The 20,122-nt window shown below is 37.6% G+C and overlaps 3 protein-coding genes across 3 annotated transcripts; all 3 read right to left on the reverse strand.

The window, feature by feature from the left end:
- Positions 1 to 181: 181 nt before the first annotated feature.
- On the reverse strand, positions 182 to 2,772 carry LOC122092982 (LEAF RUST 10 DISEASE-RESISTANCE LOCUS RECEPTOR-LIKE PROTEIN KINASE-like 1.1). The gene is made up of 4 exons (XM_042663268.1): positions 2,022 to 2,772; positions 1,850 to 1,882; positions 1,504 to 1,749; positions 182 to 990 (listed from the first exon to the last, which is right to left on the reverse strand). The coding sequence occupies exons 1-4, from the start codon at positions 2,770 to 2,772 to the stop codon at positions 182 to 184; spliced, it is 1,839 nt and encodes a 612-aa protein (XP_042519202.1).
- Positions 2,773 to 6,984: 4,212 nt separating this feature from the next.
- LOC122092983 (LEAF RUST 10 DISEASE-RESISTANCE LOCUS RECEPTOR-LIKE PROTEIN KINASE-like 1.1) lies at positions 6,985 to 10,423 on the reverse strand. The gene is made up of 4 exons (XM_042663269.1): positions 9,628 to 10,423; positions 9,413 to 9,445; positions 8,140 to 8,382; positions 6,985 to 7,930 (listed from the first exon to the last, which is right to left on the reverse strand). The coding sequence occupies exons 1-4, from the start codon at positions 10,421 to 10,423 to the stop codon at positions 7,089 to 7,091; spliced, it is 1,914 nt and encodes a 637-aa protein (XP_042519203.1). The 3' UTR covers positions 6,985 to 7,088.
- Positions 10,424 to 13,002: 2,579 nt separating this feature from the next.
- LOC122092762 (LEAF RUST 10 DISEASE-RESISTANCE LOCUS RECEPTOR-LIKE PROTEIN KINASE-like 1.1) lies at positions 13,003 to 16,451 on the reverse strand. Its single transcript, XM_042663040.1, has 4 exons — positions 15,704 to 16,451; positions 15,415 to 15,456; positions 14,390 to 14,632; positions 13,003 to 14,187 (listed from the first exon to the last, which is right to left on the reverse strand). Exons 1-4 carry the CDS (start codon positions 16,443 to 16,445, stop codon positions 13,247 to 13,249), a joined length of 1,968 nt encoding a protein of 655 aa, XP_042518974.1. The 5' UTR covers positions 16,446 to 16,451; the 3' UTR covers positions 13,003 to 13,246.
- Positions 16,452 to 20,122: the final 3,671 nt, after the last annotated feature.

Consider the following 20,122-nt stretch of genomic DNA (forward strand, 5'->3'; position numbering starts at 1 on the left):
CCCCCCCCCACCCCCCCAAAATAAAAGTAAAAATAAAAATTATGAACTAGTAAACTTAACCATTGGTACTCGGTGTAGTGGATGGGCTAATTGATTTCTGAGTCCCAGAATCGGGTGAAGCTAGTGCTAGTGGTATATTCTTGGGCAGTTCATCATAACTTGTTAGAATGTCCATTGCCTTTCAGTTATCCACCTTGTATTCCTCACCCCCAGTTGCCACTAAAATTTCCAATACCTCGTCCATGGAAGGTCTCAGTTCCTTCTCATGTTGGAGACAACGAAATGCTAACTCTGCAACCAATGTTACCATCCCCCTTGTTGTGCAATCCAAATCAAACCCAAGGCATGGGTCAACCAACTCACGCAAAGCTCCATTTTGGATCTTGTTCAATGCCATCTTTGCCAAATTAATCTCATCTCGATGTCTAGTGATATCTACAGCAGGCTTAGATGATATGAGCTCAATCAAGACCACCCCAAAGCTATAAACATCACTCTTGTCTGTAAGCTGGTAGCATTGGTGATACTCGGGGTCAACATAACCTGGAGTCCCCTGAGGAGCAGTGGAGACATGGGAGGCATCAGTAGGGATCAAACGGCATAGCCCAAAATCTGCAACTTTGACTTGGAAATGGTCGTCAAGGAGGATATTGCTTGTTTTGACATCACGGTGTATGATATCAAAAGCGTGGAGGTAGGACAGTGCACTTGCAGTTTCTATGGCGATACTCATGCGAACAGGCCATGTGAGTGATCCTCCAACCATCCTTCTATCACCATGGAGATGATCAGCAACAGTGCCGTTCGGAATGAACTCATAAACAAGGAGGAGTTCACGGCTACGGTATGAAGTGCACCCATAAAGATTGACAAGATTTTGATGGCGTAAACAAGTGAGGATCTTGATTTCATTCATGAACCTCTCAACATGTTTGTAGCCGTTATGGTAAAGCCGCTTGATTGCAACAACACGTCCATCTTGGAGCTTACCTGGTTATGAAAAAAGGATAGTCCGTCAAATGGCAAGACATAATAGTCAACCCACAAAAAATAATACTTGGGGTCCAACTTGAAACCTTATGAGATTAGGTGGAGATGATCCAATAGTATATTAAGACACATACAAGGTCTTAGATAGCTGACATGGGTCTGTCTCTATAATTCGATCCATAGTAAATTTCAGTACTCCTTTTGACATGTAGCTTCAATATATAAATGTGGATATACATACAATGGAGGAGAACAAACGGAAATACATGCTCTAATACCAAGTTAAATAAATTACGATAACCCACAAATTCACTTGGGGTCCAACCCAATTAAAAATTAGAAACATTAGGTGGAAATGACCCAATAATATAGCAAGACACATCTGAGGCAAGGCGATAACTCTTATCTAATTGCTAACAATCTCTCAACAATAATTTTCAGATAAATTTCAGTAGGGAGAAGGAAAATATTGCTTTTTTGGATAAGATGTGAGGTTACTTCTCTCTTACTTACCATGGTATACAGTACCAGAAGCACCATCCCCGAGTTCATTAATAGAATTGAAATTATTGGTGGCTTCTTCGAGCTCAGCATAGGAGAAGATGGGGACTCCAAAGTGGGTGCTGGACTTTTCTAGATCTGTGTTCATGGAGAAGCTGTGAACTCCAATAATATGTCCAGTCCGGTGTCGGTGTTTGTAGATCATGAAGAAAATTAAGCTTGTCAAAAGGATTCCACCCGCAACTCCTGCAGCAATACCTGAGAATGGAGGGGGAGGACGCTTAAAAACTTTTAATGTTAAGGCAGGGAGTTTGAAGTAATGTTTGAGTTTCAAGTCACATAATGGAGAATAAATTACCCATTCCAATTATCTTTGTTTGGCTCTTGTTCTCTGTATCAGTCAGCATTAATAACATATATATCAGTTTAGACATTAAAACTAGTAAGGTAACCTAATCGCAAAACAAAACCCACAAAGTTGTGTTGATTAGGGTAAAATAAGTAATCAAAGAAGAAGAAGAAGAAATTACCTTTTTCTGAATTCAATTTAACTTCAGGATTGGAACAAAACAAACTTTCATCGTCATAGCGGACACATGAGGTTCCATTCTGGTCACACTGATGACATAGTTTGGGAAGGCTCCAGCGAACACGAAACCCAACTGCGAATAATTGCGAGACAGGATCAACCAGCCCATGGAATGTTGAAGCTGGAAGATCCACAGGAAGATAAACCACTTTGCAGTCACTTGAAGAGCTATAATTGACAGTACTGGGTAGAGGTGAAGGTGCATCTACTGTTACATCTGGTATTAGGACCTCAACTTTGCAAAAATCATTTTTGACACCAAAAGGCTTACATACTCTTAGTGTAATATTAGGGCTTATCACTTGAGCTGAAAGTAGATGGAAAATGGGTGGCGTAGTAGTAAAATTGTTGAATAGGAAGTTGCATTTGTCATTGTTGGTGAGCAAGTCTGGTTGGGTGAACCTCAGGTAATGAGCTAATACAGTGTTCTTGGTGTAGTCGATGCTTTGAATCTCATAAGTATTACTTTCTGAATGGATAACTGGAAAGGAAACATTTGTACAGTAAAGGCGTTCTAATCCACAGCCCCAGTTGTAGTTGAAGAAGGGATAACTGATGTTTAAATTCCCGCAGAATTGGTCCTGATCAGCACAATTTGAGAACTGGTTTTCTGCTCTAGTTGAGAGAAGAGAAAGGTGCAATATTAGAAAAAAGAGGGGAAAGGCAACAACCAAACAGATAAAACCTCCCATCCCTTGCTGCACATAATAACTCAAAACCAATTTAAAGCCAAAAATTATTAAGGAGAGCCAAACCAAAAGCAAAACAAAACAATAAGGAACCTACCTATAAAAAACTTAAGACAAGATTCCAGAGATTAAAAAAAGAAAAAAAATGGTAGATAGATCATGGTTTTCACGACCCATCAGTTGACTTAGACTTATTTGTCTCTACTTCAAAGTCAATTGATCGGTTCATTCAAGTTGAATTGGTTTCGATCTCTTACTGGACCAACCTTAAACCAAACTGTTAAAAAAGTCTTCAGCTTTGGTCGGTTTTGGTTTTTGTCTGATTTTTTTTTTTTTGGATCAATTTGTATTAGACTACCATTGGGTTAGATTTGGTCTAATTTTGGGTTTACATGTATGAAAACATTAAATATAGGAAAACCATAGTTTTCAGTTTCTTATTGGATCAATATTGATCTAGTTTTGATTTTCTTTTTTATTTTAATCGGATTTGATATACTTTCAACTGCAATCGATGCATTGGAACAGCAGATTTAATTTTAATTTCTCTTGGTTTCATAAAACCTCAACCCCAAAACAAAACTAATAATGGGGTAGATCCAACCATTCGAGGTCATCTTTGTTCAAGCCTTACAAGCATTTCACACACACATATTTCAAAATATATATATATATATATATATCACCAAAAACTTGTCAACTCAAATGGTGAGATCTTGTTCTCACCTTCTCGAATTTCAGTTGACCGGGAAAGACTTGACTTTTTGATCAATCAAGTGACGACAAATTTCAAATATTTTTTGTTTGTTTGTTTTGTTTTTGTATTTTATATTTTTTGTTTTTGTTTTGCTTTGTTTTCTGTTTTTTTTTTTTTTAATATATTATCAAAACTGATTTTTTTTAAAGAAATTAGCACAAGAAAAGCTCCAGCTGTCAAAGAGAAAGATTAAAAAAAAAAAAAAAAGACTCTGAAGTTCAAATCAAACAACGTTGAATCTTTGAATTCTTCACTCTTGAAGGGCTGAGTCATTTAAATCTAATACATCATTAAATCAAATTCACTCTAAATAAAGCCAATTAAATCATATCATTATACCAAATAAAATCAATAATGAATTGAAAGAAACTAATTAAATTAATTAAGAATTGTATAACAAAAATCTAACAATGCAAAACCAAACTGATAATACTATATAATTAGATCCAATCACAAACCGATGAACCAAAACTGATTAGTAATTGATCTTGAATATTTGAGATTTAAATCGATTAATAATCAGTTTGATTTTGGTTTCTATCAATTGCAATATGAGCCAACAAACACCCTTAACCTTATGCTTGTTTGAAATACACAACCAAGTCATTTTATACGGGAAATAGAGGAGAAACAATAGCTGCTTATCATGTTGGAAATAAGTCTTAAATAAAAATTTTCCCCTCACCTCTACTACTGTTAATTTATGGTTTTTAGAAATTTTATCCTTATGCCAATTACAATGCCAATTGGTGAAATTTGATTGGGTTGGCCTACTAAGTTGTCTCTTTCTTAACACTTTAGGAACCAAGGCTGTGTTTGTTCGTCACGAAATTAAATAAATAAAAAGAAACATAATAGAATGGAAGGATTGAAAAAAAAAAAAAATGACCATTACAATACATCAGCATGTGAGTTGTCATCGAGAATAAGCAATGCAAGGCTCCAATTAGAGGGTTTTGAATATTTAGTATTGATCGAGAAGGCAAAATGGTAGCGGTACGTGCAGAAAAATAGGAATGTGGAACGTTCGGAGCTCGGTGAATGTTTACGTAAGTGATATGATTGACACGTGTTAAATATGTTAATCCTGCTAACAGAGTTGTAAACAACAACAACTTTGTTTAATATTATTAATATTTAAATAAATAAATAATAAAAATCCCAATATAAGCAGACTCCTCTTTTCATTCCGCTTAGAAATCTCGGTCCTCTCTTTCTCTCCCTCCTTGCTTCTTCTTCAAGGTTGTTCATTTTTTCTTCTTCCTTTTTCACTGCTCTCTAGTCTAGTTGAGGTTTTGTTTACCAATTTCAGTGAAGATTTGCATCCATGGTAAATTCTCATAGGTTAATAATATCTACCCAATAAGTAATAATAAAATCCTAGATATTCAACAGCTTTGTTCACTTTATAAATTCAAATTTGTCTTTTGCCATCCATGCAAACTTTACTGTCCAAATCCCTTCTCTGATGATTAATATGTAAACATAGTATTTGGATATGTGTGACCAAGTTTCTTATATGCTCAATGACTAAAAATAGTTATGTTGATTTTTTTTGTTATCTCATCCTATTTTGAGAGAAAGAGAGAGAGATGATGATGGCGACTGTAGAAAGAAGGAACAACGTTGAAGAAAAAGCAAGGAGAGAGAGAGAGAGAGAGAGAGAGAATTGAGATTTCCCAACAAAATCGAAGGAGGAGTCCGTTTATATTGGATTTTTATTATTTATTTATTTATTTAAATAAAAAAATATTAGACAAGTTAAGTAACCACATCCGTCATCTCTCCACCCTAAAAACTAGGAATCGGTTACAATATAAAAAACTAATAGATGGTTTAGATTAATCTAAACTTAAATGGACGATTAATATTAAAAGAAAGTGAAAATAAGATTGCAATACGTACGTCCTGCTACCACTAGCCCGATCGAGAAACTATGCCCACAATTCCCTTCAATTATAATGGTCTGAGACTCCGAGCAACCATACCTCTATTCAACACTTTATCAAATATTAACCGAGCATAAAATCTAATCAAACCCTTTTGGATGAAGGGATACGAGTCCAAATCCAACTTCAAAGTCAGTCTATGAATCTCCAGTCATAGTTTGTCATAAAACATAGGAAAAGGGTTGGGCATGCGATCAATTTTTGGTAAGCTAGTGGCACGCATCAGTCATAGGACGTGACACAGGAGGATAAGGGGGTCTTTTTCAAAGAAAGAGGAGAGAGGATAACACATACTAGGCACCCTAGTGACATGCCTTGCCTTTCATGTGACTAAACTTGATGAAAGAATATGCAATCACAAACTTCATAAAAGAAAGAATAACGAGATGAGCTCTTCATGGTGCCCAGGGGGATTTAGGTAGGCCATAAACATAGTACACCTGCTCTTGCACTAATATGAAAAGAAAGAATTTAGGTGGGTCATAAACATGTTTACACTTACGTAATAGGGAAACAAGCGAAAAATATTCAAGGGTTTGAGATATTGTGCCCTCTTGTGCCGAACTTGTGAAAGTCATAAATTCCATGCTGACTTGTAATCCTAAATTTCAATTGGATCAACAGAATGTATGATTAGGTCACGCCAAGAAGAAATTAACAGACGTCCAAAGTCGTTGGGTGTTAACAGAAGCCTCCAGTTTGAGTCTCCCCGCGACTGATCTGTTACACGAGTTAGGAGTGATTGTGTGTAATTGGGGTTTACCTTGGACCTAAACCATAAAACCGGATAAGTTTAAGGGGTTCTCGTTTAACTAAAAAAAAAAAAAGTGGAAAAGAAGGAAAAGAAGGAAGAAGAAGAAGAAAGCCAAGAAGAAATTGATAGCAAGAATGTTCAAAATTGGCCATACTGCATGTTTTTTAGTATAAGTAATTCTTTGAGACACGCTGGCCAAGTATCTTTTTATAAGTTTTGAATTTTGTTTTAAGATCTTCTAGAAATGAATCTAACTTTATTCCAAAGACTATATAAAATCAGTTGTAATGATAACAAGAAAGTTCATCCCAAAACTTTCAGTATCCAAGTTTCAAATTATTGTGGAACCCTATCATCATTGTATCTTCTTCTTTTTTTTTTTTTTAAATGAAAATTAAGGGCATCAATGCATCATTTTTGTCAATAACCAAGCAAATATGCAAATTTGATATTCCAATTATTTTTATCCTTCAATATGAATTATTTACATTCTACAAAAAAAAAAAAAAAAGAATTATTTGCTCATTAGAGTATATTCAAGGGATGTGCTTTGTAATGACTTAATTTATCATTCATTTCTTTTGTTAAATATTGGAAGTAATTAAATTTTTGAAAAATATTTGCTAGACTACTACTATCGCTACTCTCCATCTCTCCACAAAAGACCACGTGTATTTCTGCATTTAAGTTTCTAGTATAGCGCACAAACACACATACACACACATATTAATCATCAGTTGTTTTATCTTTTGTCAAATTCTTTATAATCCATCTGGAGAGGTAACTCCTAACTGTTTAGCCAAAAAAAAAAAAAAAAAAGTAACTCCTATCTGGGGAGTTGATCCGAACCCAAATTTAATTACTGGTAGTTGTCATAGTCGTCAATCACCTTTGCGTTATCTACCTTGTACTCCTGATCAACCCCAGCTGCCACTAAAATTTCCAATACCTCTTCCATGGAAGGCCTCAATTCCTTCTCTTGTTGAAGACAACGAAATGCCAACTCTACAACCAATGTTACTATCTTCCTTCTTGTACAATCCGATTCAAACCCAAGGCATGGGTCAACCAACTCTTGCAAAGCTCCTTTTTGGATCTTGTTCATTGCCATGTTTGCCAAATTAATCTCATCTCGATGCCTAGTGATATCCACAGCTGGCTTAGATGATATGAGCTCAATCAAGACCACCCCAAAGCTATAAACATCACTCTTATCTGTAAGCTGGTAGCATCGATGATACTCGGGATCGACATAGCCTGGAGTCCCTTGAGGAGCAGTGGAGACATGGGTGGCATCAGTAGGGAATAGACGACATAGCCCAAAATCTGCAACTTTCACATGGAAATGGTTGTCAAGGAGGATATTGCTTGTTTTCACATCACGGTGTATGACATCAGAAGCGTGAAGGTAGGACAGTGCCCTTGCAGTCTCTATGGCTATGCTCATGCGGACAGACCATGGTAGTGATCCGACCTTCCTTCTATCACCATGGAGATGATCAGCAATAGTGCCATTAGGAATGAATTCATAAACAAGGAGGAGTTCGCGGCTACGGTATGAAGTGCACCCATAAAGAGTGACTAGGTTTTGATGGCGCAAATTTGTGAGGATCTCAATTTCATTCATGAACCTCTCAATATGCTTGTTGTTGTTATGGTAAAGCCTCTTGATTGCAACAACTCGTCCATCTCGAAGCTTGCCTAGTTGTGAATAAGAAGAATCCATCAAATTGCAACACACCACCAAATTAAAATTAAGGTATTAGTTGGAGATGACCCAAAAGGTTCTTGATAAGAGGATTGTAACTCTATAATTTCTACCAATCTCTCAATGATAATTTTCGTATAAATTTTAGTAGGGAGAAGGAAAGTTTTGCCTTTGGATGGCATGGATGTTTCTTCTTTCTTACCATGGTAGACAGTACCAAAGCCACCATCTCCGAGTTCATTCGCAGAACTGAAATTATTGGTGGCTTCTTCGAGCTCAGCATGGGAGAAGACGGGGACTCCATAGTGGGTGCTGCCCTTTTCTATTTCTTTATTCAAGGAAAAGCTGTGGAATCGGCGAAGGTTATGCCCATTCCGGTATTTGTAGAAAATGAAGAAAAAAAAGATTGATGAAATGATTCCTGCCGCAACTCCCACGGGGATACCTGAGAATGGATGACCAGAATACTTAGAACTTTTTATTAACGTAACCATGTACATGGAACTGTTCTCGACTCAGAAGAATTAAAATAAATTTGTCAAGCTGACCTAATGGTGATAAAAATTTATAAATCCACTTGAGGGTAAATAATGAATGATGATTCCACACTTTCTAACTTCATCAGTCTTACTGAAGCAAGGGATGGGCATACAGGAAGCTCTTCAATATGTGAAATATTTCTTTAATCTACCAAATTTAGAAGGCATTTGTATTGTTGAGGTGCTGGCTAGTTTAAATTGAGTGGGATAGTGGAAAAAGATTCTTGTCTTGATGTCATAAATTTGGATTAGGGGTGCAAGTTTGACCCAGTGAACACGAGTCCACCTTGAGTCAGACAAGGCCTAGGTTGGACTTCTCAGCCTGTGGGCTGAGCAAGGACTTAGGTTTCCATGCCTGGGTTTGGCTGGGTTGGGCTTGGTCTTGGACTAAGTCATTCTGAACCTAACCCGACTCTGTCTATAAATTCATGATTTTATTTATCTAAAACAGGCAATAAAGAAAGATCATACCTTCTTTTTCATAAATTTGGTCATCAAGATTATTCTATTATATATAATACTTATATAAATGTAGGAAGTGAGTTCCCTCAGCTGCCCATGTGCAATTTCAGGTCTTGGAGGGGGAATATTACTAGGAAACACTCAAAAAAGGGGGATATATAAGATATTTTACAGAGGGATTACTATAGTAATCTTGGTCTTAAGAAGGGGTATATATGTATATATAGGGGCTTTTAAGAGTAATCAGGGCCAATCTGATCCAGCCTGACAACCAGGTCCAACCAGGATAAACCAAGGCCAGGCTGATATGTCCCAGGCAGACTTTGAGCTGGACTAGCCCTGGGCTGAGTTGATGAGACCTAGGATTGGGTTACGGTTTTAATCAATCATGCCCGGTTGCATACCTTGTTGGAAAGTCAATAATGGAGAATAAAATATTTTTCTTTTGGTAAGATAATGGAGAAAAAAAATTACCTATTCCAAAAATTTTTGTTTTGGTCTTGTTCCCTGCATCAGTCACAATAAACACAACATATCGGTTAGTTTAGACATTAAGCCTTGAAGATAAACTAATGACATAAACAGAACCCACAAGTGATCAGGGTTAAAAAAAAAAAAAAAAGTGAAAGGAATGGAGCTTCAGAGAGGAAAAAAAAAAGGATTCTAATCTAAGTGTCTTCTGTAGTTACCTTCTCCTTTCGGATCAAAACAAGACAAAAGATCCTTATCATGATGGAAGGGTATAGACCGTCTACAGTGGGTTCTATTCTTGTCGCACTGAAGACATTGTTGGGGAAGGCTCCAGCGAAGACGAAACCCATTATTGAACAATTCCGAATCACGATCAACCGGCCAATGGATTATTGTGTTAGGTGGCAAATCCATGGGAAGATGAACCAGTTTGCAGTCATATCCGGAGCCATGGGAACTGGGTCGAGGAGCAGGAGCAGGAGCATGAGCAGGTGCAGGTGCAGGTGCAGGTGCAGGTTCATTTTGTAGGGCCTCAATTGTACAGCTCTTGTCCAAATCTTGATCATGGCGGTTGCATACTCTTAGTGTGAGATTGGAGCTCATCACTTGAGCTGAAAGGAATCGGAAAAAGGGTGGCATATGAGTAAAATTGTTGAAGAGGAACTTGCATTTGTCATTTTCGTTGAGCCAATCTGCTCGGGTTAACCTCCGGTCATGAGCTAATAGGATCTTCCTGGAGTAATCGATGCTTCTAACCTCATAAATATTATTTTCATCGACATTCTCCACTCCAGAATCGATCACTGGTGACAACCCATTTCTACAACGAAGGAATTCTAATCCACAGCCCCAGTTGTTGTGGTTGAAGAAGGGATAACTGATGTTTAAGTGCCCACAGAATTGGCTCTGAGAACAATTATGTGAGAGTTCTGCACTAGCTGAGAGAAGGAAAAGGGGAAAGGCGACAAGAAAGAAGGCATTAAAGGGCAAAGTAGAGATCATAGAACCACCCATAGATAGCCCTTGCTGCACTATAATAAATAACTCTAAACAAAGCTGCCTCTCCTCTTTTAAAGTGTAGTACTTTGGCTCTCACAAGTGTCGAATACGCATTTCCTTTGAATCATCCCTTCAATGATTCACCCCTCTTGACGCGTTTGTTAACTTTTGACAAAAATTGCGGAAAGTTAGAACCCATTGGGTCAATTTCAAACACATAGGAGATGGAAAACGTGTATCACCAATTAACAAAATTGTAGGCTGTCCAAATGGAGAAGTCTCACTTTCTCACCATCTCATCAGATTTCTATTGATCGAGAAGACTTTTGACTCTTCATCAGTCGAGAATCTGGCTAATCTGGAAAGTTGACACGTGTCTTACGTGTCAACTATTTTTGCCACTTGCGATAGGATAAGGTGCAATTATGACCATGCAATATCTTAATAATAGTCTGGCTGAATTGGCTGTGTCAATTTTTCATCACAATTTCAGTCAATTACCGTTTTAGGCCCGTTTGTTCGAAGAGTAAAAAAGGGTTGAGAAACTCGTCAAAAAATGGAAAATCTATGATAATGGGTTCTATATGATGTGGGTTAGATCGACAAGAAGAAAGAAAAATGAAAATAAGTAATTTTAATAGGGTGAGATTTTATAAAAAAAAAAAAAAAAAAAAGAGAGAAAATAGAGGTGGGGTGGAATTTTATGAGAAAAATAGGAAATATTGTTTGGTATGTTTTCCACCCACTTATCCAAATACTAATATTTATGATAATCCGGATAAAATAAGTAAATTTTTTTATACCATTTTTATCTTTTACATTTTTTTACGTCAAACAAATAGGACCTTAAGACATTAATTTATTATAAAAAATCAAAAAAATTCTTATTGGTAGCGGTTTCACAAGAATTCTTAAGTACAAGCCCCAAGCGAAATCAAGAAGCCCAAAGAAAAAAAAAGAAAATAAGAGCAAACAAACCAAAGGACAATGACAATGTCTAAGACTCACAGAAGCTAAGAACAAACACAGAAACAATAAGGGGATAAGAAGACCGATCCCAAGCAATATGGATACCCCAGTTCTACAAGAAACCCTTTAACCGACTCCTTGCTTTTGAAGATGACATCTTTGCAGCGGTTTCAGATGCCAAGATGGATATCATTTACAATAATAATTCTTCTTCTCCTTTTGTTCTGAAATCTCCGATGGTTCCTTTCAAATCATGTATATATTTTTGGTGAAAAAACACACGAGTTTTATTGAATGAAGTCAGAGGAGGAAAACCTCCTCTCAGAGTCCAATTGTACAAGAACAAGAAGAGGAGAATCCCACCAAGACCCTGAGAGGCCTAACATGGCAGCCCCTTTTGTTAGAACCTGAGCTTTTCTATTGAAAAATCGAAGAACAAACTCAAATTTACAAAAAGAAAAGGAAGAAGCTAAGAAAACAATGTCTTTTTCAACATCTTTTAACTGCCCAATCTAAACCACTACCTCCACCACAAATGGCAATAGCTACAGGTAGAAAATCAGAGAAACAAAATAAATTAGGTGATGACACATGTCAATCAAATGTGTACCCATATGTATACAATTTATGTACAGTGATATTAGATGACGATACATGTCAATTTTGCTTCTATAATGTTTTTCATATAGTTTAAATGGCAGCTGGTGGGACATTGGATTTAGGTATTACTATCGTATCTCAAGTCTCAACCAATACATACTTGATACATAGGGATAAATTTTTTTTTTTCCTTCGTATTTTATCAACAAATTGTTTTTGTACTGGAACAACTTATCTGTATTAGTATCAACGATGAACAATATCGGCTCTAAGAACATGAATAAAACCTTGGGTAAGAAATATTGGCATCGGGGAGGAGTTACTCATTAATCCTAAGAGGTATTCTATTTATCTACCGAATTTTCATGCTGGCCGGTATTGTCACTAATTGCAAGTAAACAGAAGAGAAGACTGGATTTAATTTTAAAAGTAAAATAATTTTTTTTCTAATAATTATTGTGTAATTCTTTTAAAACCTCTTATCAAATTTGGTATTTATGCCTTTGAAATGAAATCTTTATTATCATTCTTAATTTTGAGAAAAGTAAAATTTAATAACAAAATTTTAAAGATCTTAGATGATAATGATTTCAAAACTTTTCATATTAGTTTTGGGTTAATTTTCACTTTAGGCTATGTTTGGTAACCAAGAGAAGAAAAAAAAAAGAAAAGAAAAAAAGATTAAAAAAATTTTGAATTTTAGGAGAGAGATAGACACATAAGAAATCATTGTGTAATCATTCATTTTTTATCTTATTATTTATTTTGTACTATTTTCTTTTCTTTTCTTTTCTTGATTACCAAACATAGCCTTAGTCTTTCCCTACTCTTCGGACCGAAAAATAATTAGGAATCTCTCTCTCTCTCTCTCTCTCTCTCTCTCTCTCTCTCTCTCTCTCTCTCTCTCATGGCACTCTATTTTTCACTCCTTCCTCTCGCCACCCTCATCCCGTTATCGCTGCTTGTACCCATATTGTTTCTGGTGAATAAACTTTATTAAAAAAAAAAAAAAAAAAAAACACTCAAAGGAAAACAAAAGAACAATATACTGAACAAAAGAAGTCAAGCTACTTAACAAAGCCTAATTAGAGAACCCAAGAAGAGAAAATATGACGGTTCGAAATATGGAAGTGATTGAGCTTTGTTTTAATATCAAAGTCAATGGGACTCCAGATTTGGCTAAAATACAGTATTGAAGAACTCCAATGGCACACCCATGTGGAGAGGGTAGCTCCTCTCCTCATGTGTGGAGCTGATCCAAAATCAAATTTAACCACTGGTATTTGTCTTGGTTGGCTCGCTACTCAATATATCAGTACACTCAGAATCGGTTGAAGCTGGTGGTGGGGGTGTATTCTTGAGCAGCTCCACATCATAACTTGCTAGAATGTCAATCACCTCTACGTTATCTACCTTGAACTCTTGATCAACCCCAGTTGCCGTTAAAATTTCCAATACCTCATCCATGGAAGGCCTCAATTCCTTGTCATCTTGAAGACAACGAAATGCTAACTCTGCAACTAATGTCACTATCCTCCTTATTGTGCAATCCGATTCAAACCCAAGGCATGGGTCAACAAACTCTTGCAAAGCTCCATTTTGTATCTTCTTCATTGCCATGTTTGCCAAATTAATCTCATCTCGATTCCTAGTGATATCTACAGCAGGCTTAGATGATATGAGCTCAATCAAGACCACCCCAAAGCTATAAACATCACTCTTGTCTGTAAGCTGGTAGCATCGATGATACTCGGGATCAACATAGCCTGGAGTCCCCTGAGGAGCAGTGGAAACATGGGAGACACCAGTGGGGAACAAACGACACAACCCAAAATCTGCGACTTTCACATGGAAATGGTTGTCAAGGAGAATATTGCTAGTTTTGACATCACGGTGTATGATATCTGAAGTGTGGAGGTAAGACAATGCACTTGCAGTCTCCATGGCTATGCTCATGCGGATAGACCATGGGAGTGATCCATCCACCCTTCTATCACCATGGAGATGATCAGCAACGGTTCCATTGGGAATGAATTCATAAACAAGGAGGAGTTCATGGCTTCGGTATGAAGTGCACCCATAAAGAGTGACAAGGTATTGATGGCGCAAACGAGTGAGGATTTCAATTTCATTCATGAACCTCATAACATGCTTGTAGTTGTTATGGTAAAGCCGCTTGATTGCAACAATACGTCCATCTTGGAGGTTACCTGGTTGTAGAATTAAGGACAATCCATCAAATGGCAAAGACATAAGATAATAGTTGGGACACATTTAAGGTTCAAAATAACCCATGTAGGACTATAAACTCTTCACTTCTAACAATCTCTCAACAACAAATTTCACATAAATTTCAGTAAGGAGAAGGAAATGATTGCCTTGGGATGACATGGGAGGTTTCTTCTTTCTTACCATGGTATACAGTACCAAAGGCACCATCTCCGAGTACATTAACAGAACTGAAATTATTGGTGGCTTCTTCGAGCTCAGCATAGGAGAAGATGGGAATTCCAAAGTGGGTGCTGCCCTTTTTTAGGTCTGTCTTCAAGGAGAAGCTACGGACTCGGCTAAGGTTATGTCCAGTCCGTTTTTTGTAGAACATGAAGAAAAATAAGCTTGTCAAAAGGATTCCGCCTGCAACTCCTGCGGAAATGCCTGAGAATGGATGAGAGATCATTTTGTTAACCCACTGTGTTGCTGATGTGAAGCCACACGGTAACATGAGTTTCACTTCAACAGAGACAAGGAAGAATTAATGTAAATTTATGAACCCAACCTAATTGTGATGAAAATTTATGAACCAGATTTGAGGAAGCTCTTGAGTATGTGAAACATATCTTTAATCTTCCAAGTTTATGTCTCAAATCTCTTGAATATGTGAAACATTTCTTTAATCTTCTAAGTTTAGATGTCATTTGTATCTGTGAGGTGTTAGCTAGTTTAATAGAGTGGGATGGCCCATCTCTGTGGTTGCAAGGGAAGTGGAAAACTGAAGAGAAAAGGGAAATATTTGCATTTTCTATAGAATATATTTCATTTCCTAGAGAAATTTCTGCATTTTCCTTGCAATTAAACATCAAAACTGACTTTTTTAAAGAAAATTTAGAGCTATTTATATTTTCCTTGCAACCAAACGGAGTTGGAATTAGAGATGCTAGATTGACTTGAGACTAGTAGGTCATGGGTTGGGTTTATTGTGCCAGGGCTGATATTTCTAAACCTGAGGTAGGGCTGAGCCTTGGTCTAAGTCCAGCCCAATCAGGCTCAAACAAGGCCATGTTGGGCTGAACCCAATAGGTATGGGTCTGGACTGAGTTAAGGGAACCTAGGCAAAGACTAGGGTTTAAGAAACCTTGCCCGGTCGGCTGGGCGGCTGGTTGCACCCCTATTAGTTGGAGTAAGGGTAGTTGGAAAGTCACTAATGGAGAAAAAATTACCTATTCCAATAATCTTTTTTTGGGTCATGTTCCCTGCATCATCTGTCAACATAAAACACAACATATCAATTAGTTTAGACATTAAGACTAGAAGATAAACCAATGACATAAACAGAAACCTACAAGTCTACCCATCAACATGAACCAACTTAGTTATTGATCAGGCTAAAATAAGTGATTAAAGAATGATTCAAAAAGTGCTTGCCCTGCAAGTGCTAGAATTAACTCGAATGAAAAATAGAAAATAGAAGAAGAAAAGGATTCTAATCTAAGGGTCCTAAGCGGTTACCTTTTTCTTGATTCCATCTATGATCGTAACAAATGAAATGGTCATTATCTTGGTCATCGATCAGCAACCCACAGTGGGTTCCATTCTTTTCGCATTTAAGACATTGTTGGGGAAGAATCCAGCGAAGACGAAACCCAAAAGTGACCAAATGTGAAACACGATCAACCGGCCCATGGAATGTGGCAGGTGGGCCATCCACTGGAAGATGAACTACTTTACAGTCATATGAAGAGCCATGGGATCTGGGTCGAGGTGCTACAGGTTCATCTGATATGGCCTCAACTATGCAATCGTTGTCTAATTCTTGAAGATCATGGCGCTTGCATACACTGAGTGTAAGATTTTGGCTTATCACTTTACCTGAAAGCAGATGGTGGAAAACGGGTGCTGTCATGGCTGAATTGTTGAAGAGGACATTGCATTTGTCACTGTCTCCGTGAAAGTCGTCTCCTCCGATGAACCTCCGGCCATGAACTGATACAGTCATTTTGGTGTAGTCGATGCTTTCAACCTCATATGTCCAATTATCATTTTTATTCCCAGAAGGGATCACTAGAGTGGAACCATTTATACAGTGAAGGTTTTCTATTCCACAACCCCAGACATCGTTAAAGAAGGGATAACTGATATTTATGTTTCCACAGAATTGGTTCTGAGGACAATAATGAGAGTATCCTGCTATAGCTGAGAGAAGGAAAAAGAAGGGAAAGGCAACAACTAACAAGGGCAAAGTACAGATCATAGAACCCATCATCCCAAAACTTTAATGACTCAAAACAAAGCTGTGAGGCATCTCCAAAACTTCCTCTTTTAAAACCTATCCTAGGTAGTTTCTCACAAGTTGCGAGTAAATTTCCTTTGAATTCCATGGAAAGAAATTAAGGTAGATAATTAGGAGTAGTTCCTTCCCACTTGACCCGTAAGTTGACTTTGACAAAAATTGTGGAAAGTTGGGATCCTACTTCCAACACGGCATAGAAAATGTAAAAAAAAAAAAAAACCCTCAAACGATACAGAAAGTAATGAAAAAACAAGAATAAATAATATACACAAGTTTACGAGGTTCGACAAGATTACCTACATCCTCGATGAGATGAGATCTTACTTCACTATCAATGGAGAATAGGGTTACAACACTCGCCTTCACACCTCTCAGTATTTATTTCATTACAGAGAAAGAAACTTTCACTGCAAATATATAGTGGAAAAAAAATCGTAATCCGAAAAATACAAAACTACCCTCAAATAAAAAATTCTCGCGAGGAGCTGTGCTCCCTACACTCTCATGGGAGCTTCTGCTCTCCTTGCAACCCCCACAGCCTGCTAACCGATTAGCGGGGCCACCATCCTGCCTGTCGAGGCGCCTGCACTAGTACTCCCTGGATTAAACTGTGACAAAATACAAGACATCATACACCAACAATAAAACAGTTCAATCTCACAATTGTGGAAAGTTTTTTTAAAATAATTTTTAGTAGAAAAATTGTGGAAAGTTTGAACCAGTGAAATTCTCGTCCTTCTTAGTTTCAATTAGAGGTGAAACAGGGCCGGGTTGGGCTGGGTTTTTTAAAACCCTAACCCAACCCTAGGTCCTCAAAATTCAATCCAGGCCCAACCCAACCCCTATTGGGTTCATGTTCAAGCCAACCCTGCTGGATTCATACCAACCCAACCCGGCCCTAATTGACCCTATCAGGGTTGGGTTGGGTCGGGCTAGGTTGGTTTGGGTTGACCTTGGCTTCTACAATGTTTGGATTAACCTTGATTGACATGTTTTTGTCATTCATATCTCATATATTAACAAATTATAGAAAAATGAAATACCGATTGGAGCCCTAATTTCTATTATAAAAATGCAAGGTTAAATTTCAGGCCATGTTGGGCCAGGTTGAGGCCTCAACCCTAACCTGCCCTCAGGGTCAAAAAACTTGGCCCAAGCCCTATTCGGGCTCACGACGGGTTCGGGTTGTCAGGGCCAAACTTTCACCCCTAGTTTCAATTGACCAGAATGACTTGACTCTTAGTCAATCAAAACTGGACTCTTGAGCACGTTCGGATCCTCTCTAACCTTCCAGCAAGCACCTGATGTTTGGTACTCCAAGGGTGTTAATAGAACGGGCTAGACTGGTCTCGGTCTGGTCTAATCGGCCTGATGGATTTATATTTTTTGCATCGTAATCTGCCCTATTTAATGTCTCAATCGATTTCGTATTAGGCTCGGTTGAGCTCTGGGCTCTAATCGATATCAACATCAACTCCATCATCTAAGAGCGATGTGAAATTGAATAACATTACTAGTCTTACAGATGGGGGAAGGCTAGACCGCTAGAGCTCGGGTAACCCATATAATTCACGTTTAATCCCTGTGAGGATGGGTATTGATTTTTTTTTTTTTAACCGAATATTTTCTGGGACTCGAGGAAGCCTCTAAAATTCTATTAAATAAGAAAAAAAATAATAAAGAAATAAAGGGGAACATAACATGCCTTACCCCAACCCATGAGATACAAATCACCCCCAACACTCAGCAAAATCCAAAAGAAAAACCTCCAAAAAAACAAAGATTACATTCTAAAGGTTGATAATCTCGTTTTATCCTCCTGAATGATGTAACTAATATTAGATCGGAGAGAATTATCACCAAGGAAAACTAAATTTATAGTAGCTTCACATGCAAAATTAGCTAACTAATCCACTGTGCGATTATTTTCCCAAAATGAAAAGGAGATATGAGCTCTCAATTACCGAATGGAACGATAATTAGAATCTTGAAACCTCAAGGGAGGATGCTGTTAGTTTTTAAACTACAGGTAAAGGAGTGTCATTTCTCCTTATATTAGTATTGGATACTGGCAATACGGATATGATATCGGTACACTGAGCCCTGCTTCAATTTTGTTATGATCTACTACCTGTGTACATACGTTTACATAAGATTAGGTAATAACCAGTGGAACCATTTATTTATGTACCGATATTCAGGTGATACATATCGTGATCGGCCATGATCGATATCAACGCGGTAAACAAAAGAGGGGTACAACCCATCGGTAGTGTTATAGTGTCGACCACAAAGGTCCACAAAGGCAACGTCATCAATAACATAAACTAAGACCATGGTGGAACACAAGTCATTGACTAACCATACATTAAAGGTACATGTAGGTAGCATTAGGGGTGAAACGGAGCCAGATTAGGCTGGATTTTAAAAATGAAGAGTGAAATAGGTTGGGTTGAGTCGGGTTTTTTAAAACCCTAGCTCAACCCTAGGTCCCCAAAACTCAACTTAGGCCCAATCCAATCTTGTTGGGTTCATGTCTAGACCCAACCCTGTTGGGCTTGTGTCAATCCCTGCTTGGTCATATAATTGACCCTAATTAGGCAGGGTTGATCCTAATTGGCCCTAATTTTTGTCAAGGTCGAGTTAACCTTGATTGATCTTGTTTTTATCATTTGTGTCCTATGCATTATAAAAAAGAAGCATTAATAAATCAAATGATCAATAACACAATCAAAATTATGAAATGCAACACGATAATAAATGTTCAAGATAATTGATCATGAGAATCAATGACTGAAATTTCATTATTCTAAAAAAAAGGATAGAATCGTAGCCCTAAATTATATTATATTATATATATATAAGGTATGTTAGCGGATTACAATGGAATAAGGTATGCTAGCGCTTACTAGCCATCAGATGAAAGATATATAAAAGATCTCATCCGTTTGTAATTGTTGTCTTACAAAACCTGCTCAATGCCGCCGCTTCACGGTTCCTTCCCCTTCTTCTTAGTCACCGGCTCGGCGTCCCTTCCAAAAAAATTAGCCGATCCCCTGCTCTCTCTCTCTCTCTGTCTCTATCTAGCCTGGTTGCCTCCTCCATCTCCTCCGTCTTCCTCCTCTCTCATAGCAGGAGCAACTGACAATGGACTTGATTCGAACTGTTCCCAGCTCGAAACCATCCCCGTCGTTGCAGCTCGCCTTCGGCCTCACCCCTATCCCAACTATCTATGACCCTTGCCGCTGCAATCCCCCTTCCAGAAAGAATATGAAGATACAAATATCTTTGATTTTAGAATTGAAACAACAACCACAACCCTAGTGTTGCAAAAATCCAATGAAGTTGTGTGCTTGTTTTCTCCTGCCTCTTTGGGGAAGAAATGTGGTAGAGGATGACTAGCACATGAGGAGGAAGAAAATCGATTTGGAACCGAACATAGTTCGGTTTGAATTTAGGAAATTAGAGAAATATATGAAACAAAATCAAAACGATTAGCAGGAACCAAATCAATTAAAACTCAAATTTGATGCATGACCATTTAACCTCTTTCTTATATTATTAGAGAAGAGGTTCTGTTCAGAACCTTCAGGTAGCTCTAATAGTATTGTATTTTAAAGGGGATTGCAGCGGCAAGG

Source organism: Macadamia integrifolia, chromosome 11 (assembly GCF_013358625.1).
Source record: "Macadamia integrifolia cultivar HAES 741 chromosome 11, SCU_Mint_v3, whole genome shotgun sequence".
Taxonomy (NCBI): domain Eukaryota; kingdom Viridiplantae; phylum Streptophyta; class Magnoliopsida; order Proteales; family Proteaceae; genus Macadamia; species Macadamia integrifolia.

What these genes read in the sequence shown, in the direction of transcription:
- LOC122092983 (XM_042663269.1), bottom strand. Translation starts at nt 10,423, where the DNA reads ATGGGTGGTTCTATGATCTCTACTTTGCCCTTTAATGCCTTCTTTCTT. An exon ending in AACAAAAATTTTTGGAATAG is followed by an intron (nt 8,383 to 9,412) that starts GTAATTTTTTTT and finishes ATCCATTCTCAG; the next exon opens with GTATCCCCGTGGGAGTTGCG. An exon ending in CTTTGGTACTGTCTACCATG is followed by an intron (nt 7,931 to 8,139) that starts GTAAGAAAGAAG and finishes ATTCACAACTAG; the next exon opens with GCAAGCTTCGAGATGGACGA.
- LOC122092762 (XM_042663040.1), bottom strand. Translation starts at nt 16,445, where the DNA reads ATGATCTGTACTTTGCCCTTGTTAGTTGTTGCCTTTCCCTTCTTTTTC. An exon ending in TAGATGGAATCAAGAAAAAG is followed by an intron (nt 15,457 to 15,703) that starts GTAACCGCTTAG and finishes TTATGTTGACAG; the next exon opens with ATGATGCAGGGAACATGACC. An exon ending in CTTTGGTACTGTATACCATG is followed by an intron (nt 14,188 to 14,389) that starts GTAAGAAAGAAG and finishes TTCTACAACCAG; the next exon opens with GTAACCTCCAAGATGGACGT.
- LOC122092982 (XM_042663268.1), bottom strand. Translation starts at nt 2,772, where the DNA reads ATGGGAGGTTTTATCTGTTTGGTTGTTGCCTTTCCCCTCTTTTTTCTA. An exon ending in TAAATTGAATTCAGAAAAAG is followed by an intron (nt 1,883 to 2,021) that starts GTAATTTCTTCT and finishes TGACTGATACAG; the next exon opens with AGAACAAGAGCCAAACAAAG. An exon ending in TTCTGGTACTGTATACCATG is followed by an intron (nt 991 to 1,503) that starts GTAAGTAAGAGA and finishes TTTCATAACCAG; the next exon opens with GTAAGCTCCAAGATGGACGT.